The following is an 11,279-nucleotide window of genomic DNA, read 5'->3' on the forward strand; positions in this document are numbered from 1 at the left end:
ATAAGGCACTTTTTCTGGAGAACCCTGTTGCAATGGAGCTGTAGCTGGTGGTTCAACACTTTGGTGTTCAAAATCAGATTGGTCTTTTTGAACAGCCACTGGATCTTCCTTTTCCCTTTCTTCTTGGACAGGATTAGTTTCCTTCGGTTGATTGGACTTAACATGAGGTGGCTCTATATATTTCCCACTCCGTAATGAAATAACCTTGCAATGCTCTTTGCCTTCCCGCCTAGGATTTTCAGTATCACTTGGCAGTGATCCTTGAGGTCTGTTGCTTAAAGCATTAGCTAGCTGCCCAACTTGATTCTCCAAATTTCTTAATGAAGCTGCTTGGCTCTGAATAATTGCATCATTCTTTGCCATGTATTCTTTCAATAGGAGCTCAATTGATGAAGAAGGTTCTATAGGATGAATCTTCACTTGCTGTTGAGCACTTGGAAGCTGATAAGGTCTAGTTGGGGTAGATGATGGGCCTACATTCTGTCCTTGACCATTCCAAGAGAAGTTAGGGTGCTGCCTCCAACCAGGATTATAAGTGTTGGAATATGGGTTATTAGCTTTGCTGAAATTACCAACATAGTAGGCTGATTCTGGGTTAGATGGACAACTATCAAAGACATGCTCCCCACCACAATATGTACAAGAGACTGCTAGATTTTGTTGTGGTTGTACGATTTGCAGCCAAGTTTCTGATTTTAACACACTAGTGAGAGATGAAACTTGTGCGATTAAGGTCATCCTCGCATCCAACTCATAAATTCCAGCCACCCTCTTACTTGCAGCAGCTCTTTCAGCTGGCCATTGGTAGTTGTTGTTGGCCATCCTTTCCAAAATTTCATAAGCCTCATTGTAAGACTTTGCCAATATAGCCCCATTGGCTGATGCATCCACTATGGATCGAGTTTGTCCACTTAAACCATTGTAGAAAGTCTCCATCTGAATCCAATGAGGAATGCCATGATGAGGACATTTACGCAAGAGCTCCTTAAACCTCTCCCATGCCTCATATAAAGACTCACTATCCAACTGTTGAAAACCAGTTATGTCATTTCTGAGCTTGGCATTCTTTGTTGGAGGGAAGTACTTCATCAAGAACTTCTCTACCAAGTCATTCCATGTAGCTACTGATTGGGGAGGTAAGGAGTTCAACCACGCTCTTGCTCTATCCCGCAATGAATAAGGGAATAGCTTCAATCTCAAATCGTCTTCAGTTGCTCCAGGTATCTTGAAAGAGTCACTTACTTCCATGAAGAGTCTAAGATGGAGATGAGGATCTTCTGTTGGAAGCCCACTGAATTGTCCCACAGTTTGAAGCATTTGGAACATCACCGGCTTAAGTTCAAAATGTAAGGCTTGAATATCTGGCCGTACTATGCTTGGATTCAGCTCATGCAACATGGGGACAGCATATGCTCTGATGGCTCTATCTCTATCATCACCCTCAGCTGCCATATTAGTCTCATTATTATTCAATCCATTTCTCACTGCTTCAGCCATTGTTGGAACTGCTGCTAGGCCTCGTTGCTCCCTTCTTCTAGCTCGAAATGTCCTTTCTATTTCGATGTCAAAGGGTGCCAACTCTTGATCAGGCAGCGTGTTCATACAAGGGTAAAAGCACCTGAGAATAAAAGGAAACTAATATCAAAGTAAAGAAATTTCAGTAGATAAAACAAAAACTTACTTCTACACTAATTATCAAAGACAAGATTCCCCGGCAACGGCGCCAAAAACTTTTTGCTTGTATCTCAAGATATTACGCAAATATACGTATCGCAATCAAGTAATAAATGATAAGTACAAAATCGATCCCACGGAGAATTATATCCTTAACTTTCAATGTAAAAGTAAAATTGATTTCAATGAAATTAACAAGGTTGATTGGTATTTGTCTAACTAATTAACCAAATGCACGGTAAAGAAAACTAAGGAACTAAAATGTAGATTTGAGCAATGGAAGAAACTTAATGAGTGACAAGTGTGTTAGGAATCAAGTTTCCCTTCCCCTGAATTTTAAAACACAAATACTAAAGCAATACTACAACCCCAAGATAAATCAAGAACTTGGAATGAATGGCAATATGGTATTTTCCAATACACATAAGCTAGCATCCTAAATCAACATCAGCATATTCCTATGAAGAATTGAATTAAGAATGCAATTTAAACCCAATCCAATCAATGGTAATGTGAGGTAATTGGGTATTCCTACCCAACCTACTAATTAACACAACCTAATTAAAGATGATGCTAACTCACACAATTCAACAAACACCTAGACTTCATTAATTTTCCAATTAATGAAATCATAACATTCATTCAAGAAAGATCATTCAAGAACTGAAATTAGTCAATATAACATGCTGAATTCATTAACAATAAAATGGATTGCAATAAAACTAAAGAACACATGATTAATTACATATCAAAATTCAGGTTTAGGTACTACTATCATCCCAACACAGCTAAGATTTAGCCCATAACAGAATTCAAATGCATAAAACCAAGTATAGTTGACATGAGACTAGAAAATAAGAAGATAGAGTTATATAAACAAGAATAAACTAAGGCTTCAATGCTTCCACATGAGCTCCAGCTTTCTTCTTCAGCAAATCAGCAACTCCAGCAGCTCCTTGCTTCCACAAGAGCTCCAGCATTCGTTCTCTCTTCCCTCCTCTCAGCTGAGTCTCTATTCCCAACCTTGGTCCAATCTCTCCTTCTCTCCTCCTTGCCTCTCTTCTCTTTCTTCCATAAATGTCTTCAATCATTAGGTTAGATTCTGGCCATAGGATTAGAACCTTCCTCCTGAGATCAAGGGCTGAAAACCATCATGTATTTACAAGAATTTAGTCCACTTAAGTTAGCCCTTTTTGGTCAATTCCATTTGAATTGGATCTGAGAATATTCTGCTCCGTTGTTGTAGCAAAGCAGCAACAACTCTACAACAAAGTTAGAGGACATGTTCTTCTATTATGAATCTTCACCTACATGTTCAAGAGAAAGAGAAACAATCAAATTCATCCATAAAAAGAAGGGAAATTCATGCAATGTGACAAAAATGAACTAAACAAAATGCAACATGTTGAGACTAAATAAAACAACACCTAATGAATACTATCACTAAAACAAAGACAAAATACTCCTAAATCAAGCCATCTCAAGTATAAAAGTTATAAATCTTAACTCTATTTCATAGAGTTATCAATAGTGCAAATGACACTTTGATTTCTCTTATTCCAAATAAGACAAATCCTGAAGAGGTTGACCATTTCAGACCTATAAGCTTATGTGGAGTCTCAATTAAGGTCGTGACAAAGATTTTAGCATCTAGATTAAAAATAGTACTCCCTGAGCTCATTGATCCAGCACAGTCTGCATTTGTTCCGGATAGGAATATATCTGAGAATGTATTTATGGCCCACGAATTATTTCACTACATCAAGCAAAAGAAGAAGGGAAAACAAATGTATATGGCAGTGAAGATCGACATGAAGCGTGCCTATGATCGGGTGGAATGGCAATTCTTAGCCCAGCTGTTGCCCAGGTTAGGTTTCAATCAGAAATTTACATCTCTTGTTATGGGCTGCATCACTTCAGTTAAATATTCCCTCATTATAAATGGATCTATTAGATGTATTATCTCACCAAGCAGGGGCCTTCGACAGGGGGATCCCCTTTCCCCGGCCATGTTTGTACTTGTCTCTCAAGCTTTTAGTGCGTTGATTAGGGAAGCTGAAGGGAATAGCCTACTGAATGGAGTGAGGGTGAAAAATAGAGGGCTACCGATATCTCACCTTTGTTTTTCTAATGACCTTATCATGTTTACTAAAGCCAACCTACAAGCCACCCAAAATCTGAAAGCAATTTTGGAGGTATACGGGAAAGCAAGTGGCCAAAAGGTGAATTATCAGAAATCCTCAATGTGCTTTAGCCCGAATACCCCTTCTAGAATCAAGAGGTAGTTTTCAAAAATTTTGAAGATGAGTTATGGCAATGGACCTGCAAAATATTTGGGCCTTCCACCAATCATTGGGGTGTCAAAAGTTGAGGTGTTTCATGAGCTAAATGATAGGGTGGCAGCTAGAATCGATGGTTGGAGTAAAAAATGTCTATCTCAAGCAGGGAAAGAAACCTTGCTCAAGGCTACAGCTTTCCCCATTGCAAATTATGCAGCTATGCACTTCAGACTTCCCAAAGCTCACCATAAGAAGACGGGTAAGTTGGCAGCAAATTATTTTTGGGGTAATCAAGGAGATAGAAAACAAACTCATTGGATTAATTGGAAGAGGTTATGCTTACCAAACACCAAGGTGGGTTGGGATTCAAAGATACAGATAAGCATAATAGAGCAATGCTGGCAAAAGCAGCTTGGAAGCTACTCAAAAGCCCAAATGCGGGATGGGCGCAAATGCTTAAGAACATATACTTTCCTTCAAGTTCCTTCTTAGAAGCAAAGTGTGGTTATAGACCTTCATGGGCATGGAGATCAATCCTAATGGGCCGTGAGGTGCTTAAAAAAGGTCTCTTATGGTGTGTTGGTAATGGGCAGCAAGTGAAGGTTTGGGAAGACCCATGGATTCCTACAGTCAAAAACTTCAAAGTCCCAGTATCAATTGCTCGTGTGGAGGGTATTGATGTGGTGGCAGATTTGATGACTAGGGAAGGCGTTTGGAATATAGAGGTAATCAATGAAAAGTTTCCTCAAAGTATTGCAAAAGAAATCTTGAAAAGTGCAATTCTTATGACTCCTTAGGAAGACAAGTGGATTTGGGGAGCGGACAAGAAAGGGATATTCTCAGTTAAGTCAGCTTATTCTTTACTAGCTACTGAAGAACTGAAATCTTTAGAAGCTCAACCATCATCATCAAGAACTTGCAGGTGGACATCAACACCAAAAAAAAACATGGAAGGTAATATGGTCTACATATACTCTTCCAAAAATTAGATCTTTTCTGTATAAAGCTTGTGCTGATGGAGTGGCTTCTGGAGAAGCATGTCATAGGAGAAAATTCAATTTGGATCCTAGCTGTCACAGATGTGGCAAGGAGATGGAAACCATTGATCACATACTTATGGGATGCCCCTTTGCTGGAGCAGCATGGTTTGGTTGTGACCTATCATTTAGAGTGCTTCAAAATGAAGATAGTTCCTTTGCAGAATGGTTGTTTAACAACCCTCAATTGGAGCAGCTAAGCAAGGCAATTAGAAGGAAGGTAGTGGGACAAATGTGCTTTATGGCCTGGTATCTCTGGAGAGCTAGAAATGAAAGCAGGTTTAATAATAACACATGGAGCCTGAATGATGTGATTGATTATGCAGTGAAAGCTTTTAAGGAATTTGATGAGGTCAACATACCAAGGAATTTGAGGACAGCGCGAGGAGGGGTTATCAATGAGACTAGTGTTCGTGGAGAAGTTAGGTGGAGGGCACCATCTCAACCATGGGTTAAGATCAATGTAGATGCTTCTTTAGACTTGAATGGCAGTTCAGGCATTGGTTTTATAATCAGAAACTCCGAAGGCTCTCCTTTAGGAGTTGTGTCTCAGAGGGTGGGGTTTGCGAAGTGGCCAGTGGGAGAAGCTCTTGCGATCCGTGCAGCTATAATGGAGGGGAGCAAAAGAGGTCTACGGTATCTCATCATCGAATCTGATTGTAAATCTGTTGTAAATCACCTAAATAGCAGGTCCCCTAACGCCTCTACCCAACTGGGGGTGGTGCTAGAGGATATTAAGTTGCTTCCCCCCCTGAGATGTCTGTTGTTTTTGAGTTTATTCCTAGAGAGGCCAACTCTGTGGCAAACTCTCTAGCCCAGGAGGCCCGGTCTATTGAGGGTGAGATTGTTTGGCCGTTATCCACTGCTTGGCTCTAGGAAGCCCTGTTCTGTGAGGCCTTGTGCCCGTCCCTTCAATAAATGGCTTTCTACCCAAAAAAAAAAAAACAGGCGGAGTCATGATTTAAAGAAGTCAAATACTAATGCATTTTTAACTGATTATCTTTATTGTCAAAATTTTCTTGAATCGAAGGTCTAAATAATAATATTTCACACATGAAAAAATAATCAAAAGAGAAATTAAAAAAAAAAACAAAGAATTTAAAAAATTAGGAGAAGGTGAGTATTGATATTTTACAAGTGAAAAAAAAGAAAAAAAAAACCAAAAATTTTCAAAAATTGAAGGAGGCCCTGGCCCAAATGTAAAGTGATATCGAAACTGTTTATCAAAAAAAAAAATGATATCAAACCTATACCGTTTGACAACCATAAGAAATTCCTAGGACAAGTTTGGAAACTCCAGGTGTCCCATTGAAAAACAAGTTTGCCTTTTGTTTTACTTTGTTTCTTAAATTACGAGGTTATATATATATACACTAGTAAAATTTCACACGTGCAAATGCACGTCACTCTGTGTTATTTGTGCAAATAACAGAGCCATAAGAAAAGGCATTTGAACGAAATCTTTTTTTTTCCCCGGTTAAAAGTCAAAGTCCTATTTAGATCACTTAAATGCCCACTTGTCCTCTGATATGGAACCTCTATGGTTAAAACGGGTATAACCCGAGTGGGGCTTTACATGTAGTCGGGACGTTACCGACTGCGATGAACGGGACGCACATCCCAAATAAGGTACTCTTCCAGTAAGGACAGTCAACTCAGCTACTGACTGAGGTGGGGACTAATAACAGAAAGGCGAGATCTCCGGATAGGTAACGGCTCCTGTCGGGTCAACTTACCAAATACATAAAAGGTAACACCCACACTATAAATGCACAGATCTACCCCTCCGGTAAGCAATCCAATACACACTGAGTCCATTCTTGTGTAGCTTTGGCACGAGACCTCTCGCTCTTCGTTGTCTGACTTCATCATCGGAGGCGGCTGCCCGGCACACAAGCCGGCCCGCATCTAACCTTTTTTGCAGGACTCATCGTCCCGGATACGAGAGGAGACTCAGCCGGATCCAGAAGCATAAGTGATCCGCATCATCCTCTAACCAGGAAATATCTTCTTTATTTCCACCGAGAAAAACAAATACCTTCTTTACTCAATTTGAAGTTGATATTCCAAAGCAAAGTTAGTTAAATCATGAAGTTTTGGCGATTGGAAGTAAGAAGATCAAACTTGTTTATGAATATCTAGACATCTCCTCTTATTGATTTATTTATTTTTGGTATTCAGACATCTCCTCTTATTGCAATTTATATTAGAAATATATCAAACTTCATATATCCAGTAGGGAACTGCAACTGAAACTTACCATTATTTTTGCTGAGGCAATTGACAGCTCCAATAAAGCATTTATGAAAATCTGGTGTCCATCACATCCAAGGAGCTTTAGATTTCTTGTAGTGTCCTCTTCCTTCCCTAATTAGAGTGTCTCTATTTTTTTTCTTTTTTTTTTAATGTAAAATGAGTTTATTACAACATTGAAAGACTTAAAACAAGCCTATGGTGCTTGACATGGAAAAAAGTTGAAACAAACCTTAGTTGGAAAAGTTACCAATAAGTTATACCATGAAATATAAAACATAAGACCATTAATCTCATGATTATCTGGACCATTGGCCTTCTTACATTTCTTTAAAAACGTATTTTTAATTTTCTTTTTCCTTGGTAAATAATTTCCTTTCAATTTGAGCTCAATCATTCTATAATTAATAATAGATATTTAATGCATGTTAATTGTTGCACTACCTCTATGCTTGTATAGTGAATACCTAACAGCAAAAACTACTGTACATATCTTTTTGGTTTTGTGACTCATGTATTGATGAGTTGAGTAATACGCTAGATCTAAAGAAGCAATGAGTTTCAAATTTCTAATTGAGCTCATCATATATTGGATATAAGTTAAGAATTTGAAATCATCTTTCACTAATTGTTTATCATCATAGATTATAATTATAATGCAATTGTGAATTAGAAGGCATGATCACTCAAAAGTCTAAATACACACATACATAAGCAATTGATAAATGCACCAATTTGTAGTTGGCAAATGCCATTATTTAAAAAAAAAAAAAAAAGGTTACATATGGTGTCAGACCAGAGGTGGGTATTGCTTAGCCTGTTGTCTAACCTTCAACTTGTACTTTGTTGCATCCTGCAATGACGATGTCAAAGATCAGTAATTGGTGCCTTGGTAGTGCTGTCAACTCGTCAGTCTAGTGAAGAAATGCTGGTACTTTTCCCCAGAACCCAAGCTTATCCACAAGCTAATAGTATTAGTGACAGCTGCCAAAAAACTTGGTTTTTCAAATTATATCAAGAAATCAACCAATTCAGATGAAAATTGAGGTTATACAAATAACACATTAGCTTCATCAACCAGGTAGTTTCTAATCTCAAATATCCATCAGCATAAGCAAGACAAGTGAAATTGTCCAGTCGATAGCTAGCATATCTAGTTTAGACAGAAGAGTTGACTAAAAGTTTTTTAGAACCTGAAGGTGACAATACCAATTGCATCAAATTGAAATAAAAATTACCAGAAAACAAGAAACATATTAAATCTAAAACTTTCAAAACTGACCAGTAAACTATTTTATCTGACAACTATAGTCAACGAAGTTAGGTTCCATAAGCAAACGAACACCCATGTAGTCCTTGAAGAAAGTATTTAGCGACAAAAAGTAAAAGCAATTTCTTTCTTTTTTTTGGTAAACAAGTAAAAGCAATTTCAATGAATCAAATATGAGGGTATCTCTTAATAATTAGTATAGATGCTAGAACATTCATCCCATAAAAATAAAATAAGGGCTAACCTGTGTAGGCAGCTTACATGTACTTATGCAAATTGCCACACTCAAAACAAAGTGATGAAAGACAATTGCCCGCCCGCTCTCGCTACAAATCACTGGATGCTTCACGAATTTCTGATCACAAACATGACGAACTACTTGAACTACAGCTGCAGCGTATTCTTCAAGTCTGTAACCCACTGAGAGATTCACATGATATGTGCCATGTCTTCGCTTCTCGAGAGGAGGAGATGGAAAGAGATCCAAAGAGATTGAGAGAAATCGACAGAAATTAAATCTTCCCAATTTGTCGTGAGAGGAGATTGAGAGAGACTAAAACACGATCAACATAGGTATATTATATTCTAGGTAAAGAAAACAATAAATATCTTTTACTTCCTTTTCTAAGAATTGATTAGTGGTTTAAAATGATGGTTATTACTTCAATTGTCAAAATTTCTTTCTTGATTGACATCGAAAAAATATATCTTTTCTTTTTTAAGAAATTTCTTTTCTTGATTTGATTATATGTATTTAAATATAAAGAAATATATAAAGGGTACTAACGGGAAAAGAAAGATTGAGAGAGAAATTCAGAGAGATCGAGAGGGATTCAGAGAGAAATTCAGAGAGAGTTTGAGAGGGAGAGGGATATAGAGAGCGACAGACTTTGAGAGAGATTGAAAGAGAGGTCGTCAAAGAGATTTAGAGAGAGTGGTGATTTAGAGAGACATTTAGAGAGAGTTCGAGAGGGAGAGGGATACAGAGAGCGACAGACTTTGAGAGAGATTGAAAGAGGTCGAGAAATAAATCGAGAGAGAGATTCAGAGAGTTCAAGAGGGAGAGGGATACAGAGAGCGACAGACTTTGAGAGAGATTGAAAGAGGTCGAGAGAAAAATCGAGAGAGAAATTAAAGAGGGATTAAAATTAATGATAAATTAATAATAATTTATAACTAAAATGTCTAAATTATCCTTGTAAAAATAAGTAAAGAAATTAATAACAAATACTACAACATTATTGGTATTTAAAAAAATTCTAAAGACAGAAAAGGACAAAAAAAAGATTTACAAAAAAGATAGAGTACATGGTTTTATATATATATTAATTTTATTTTGGTATGCTAGTTCGAGATAAGCAGGATACGGAGGTTTGCGTTCTAACCGTACTTTCTCTTCTCCTCTTCCCCCTCCCCCCGCCATTCTTTTTCTCATCTTTGTGACGGGTTCGATGATGACCATTAAAATAAAAAGTTAAGAGTTTGATGATGACCATTAAAAAAAAGTTCAGCAACATAGAGTTAGAAAACAAGCTTTAAACCTGGGGTTCATTTCCAAGTAGAGTGAAAGTAAAGAAAGAGCTGACTGCCTGTTGATATATTTGAGTTGCAGAGTGACATCAGGAGTCACCAGGCGGGAATGGATCAAAGCCACCCTTCACCATGGTCTCCAAAGGTCCAAACAGCGGTTCAGGGAGAGTATTCCAATCGTACCAATCCCAACCGTCACACTTGGTTGGCTCCATGTTCTTAGGTGACTGCAAGGTATCATCCTTCAAAACTGCACGCTCGAATATGGTCACATAATGGCAGGGTTTAGGCTCCTGCAGGAAGACATTATTTGTGACCGTTAAGAACTCGATCTTGTCGATGTCCAGATCCGTCTCCTCCTTTACCTCTCTCGCCGCACATTCCTCAAAGGTCTCCCCTACAAACAAACAAACAAACAAAAAAATCAGCAGCAAAGCCAAAGAACTACGAAGGTGGAAGCGCCGAAGCGGCACTGATTTCATTTCAAATCGGTCTGATCCTTCTGGTCTAACCAAACTCAAGGTGGCCGCCGGGGAGAGCAAAGCAAGAGTCGCCTACGGAGGCACGCCGCTTCCCCAACAGAACGCTATTTCCATTGATCACGAACACCACCACCGCGACTCTTGGCACTGCTGCGGTATTTTCCATTGAGAAGCACCAATTCGATTTCCTTGCAAGTTGCAAAGAATGAATTAACTTCCCCTTTCCCCTCCTCCCTACGAGAAAAATTAATATTTTTAAGCAAGCATGGTGGACAGATTCAATCATCCACTGATTTTTTTATTATTTTTTTTATTTGTGGTAAAGCACTGATTTATTCTTTCCATTCCAATAAAATGGAGACTTTCAATGCGATATGTAATCCAACGAGCGTCGGCCGTGGGATGTTTGCCTTCAGGTCAAAAAGGCAGTACAGCAGTCAGCAGTGTTACCGGGTTGCTTCGGCTGCAAGTTTCCGATTGACTTTGGGTACAAAGCAAGGAATTCAGACTGTGCGGATTTTTATTTGTGCTGGCTGCTGCCGACGGTCATGATAACGCCACGTCGTCGATATTGGATCGGACGGTTGAGAATAAAGTAATGAAGGCTTACTGTAAAAATTAATTTTTATTTTTCCATTTTGAAGACTTAAATTTTATTAATTCACAAACGAAGTCCTTCATCGTGAGGAAACGCCAGCATCGGCGTCGACGGGGTCGACTCTATCCTCACCGACTTTCGACCTCACTTGTGAGT

The 11,279-nt window shown here is 38.5% G+C and overlaps 1 protein-coding gene and 1 non-coding gene across 2 annotated transcripts; one reads left to right on the plus strand and one right to left on the minus strand.

Annotated features, from left to right (window-relative positions):
• The first annotated feature begins 952 nt into the window (after nt 1-952).
• On the plus strand, nt 953-1,059 carry LOC148998948 (small nucleolar RNA R71). Its single transcript, XR_016171080.1, has one exon. It is a non-coding gene; the product is annotated as a small nucleolar RNA R71 (small nucleolar RNA).
• Nucleotides 1,060-9,962: 8,903 nt separating this feature from the next.
• LOC148998949 (nudix hydrolase 1-like) lies at nt 9,963-10,730 on the minus strand. Its single transcript, XM_089141580.1, has 2 exons — nt 10,556-10,730; nt 9,963-10,440 (listed from the first exon to the last, which is right to left on the minus strand). The coding sequence occupies exons 1-2, from the start codon at nt 10,689-10,691 to the stop codon at nt 10,133-10,135; spliced, it is 444 nt and encodes a 147-aa protein (XP_088997706.1). The 5' UTR covers nt 10,692-10,730; the 3' UTR covers nt 9,963-10,132.
• Between the last annotated feature and the right edge of the window lie 549 nt (nt 10,731-11,279).

The sequence above is a fragment of the Hakea prostrata genome, unplaced genomic scaffold (assembly GCF_041222555.1).
Source record: "Hakea prostrata isolate BN-2017 unplaced genomic scaffold, UWA_Hpros_2 contig_85, whole genome shotgun sequence".
Classification (NCBI taxonomy): domain Eukaryota; kingdom Viridiplantae; phylum Streptophyta; class Magnoliopsida; order Proteales; family Proteaceae; genus Hakea; species Hakea prostrata.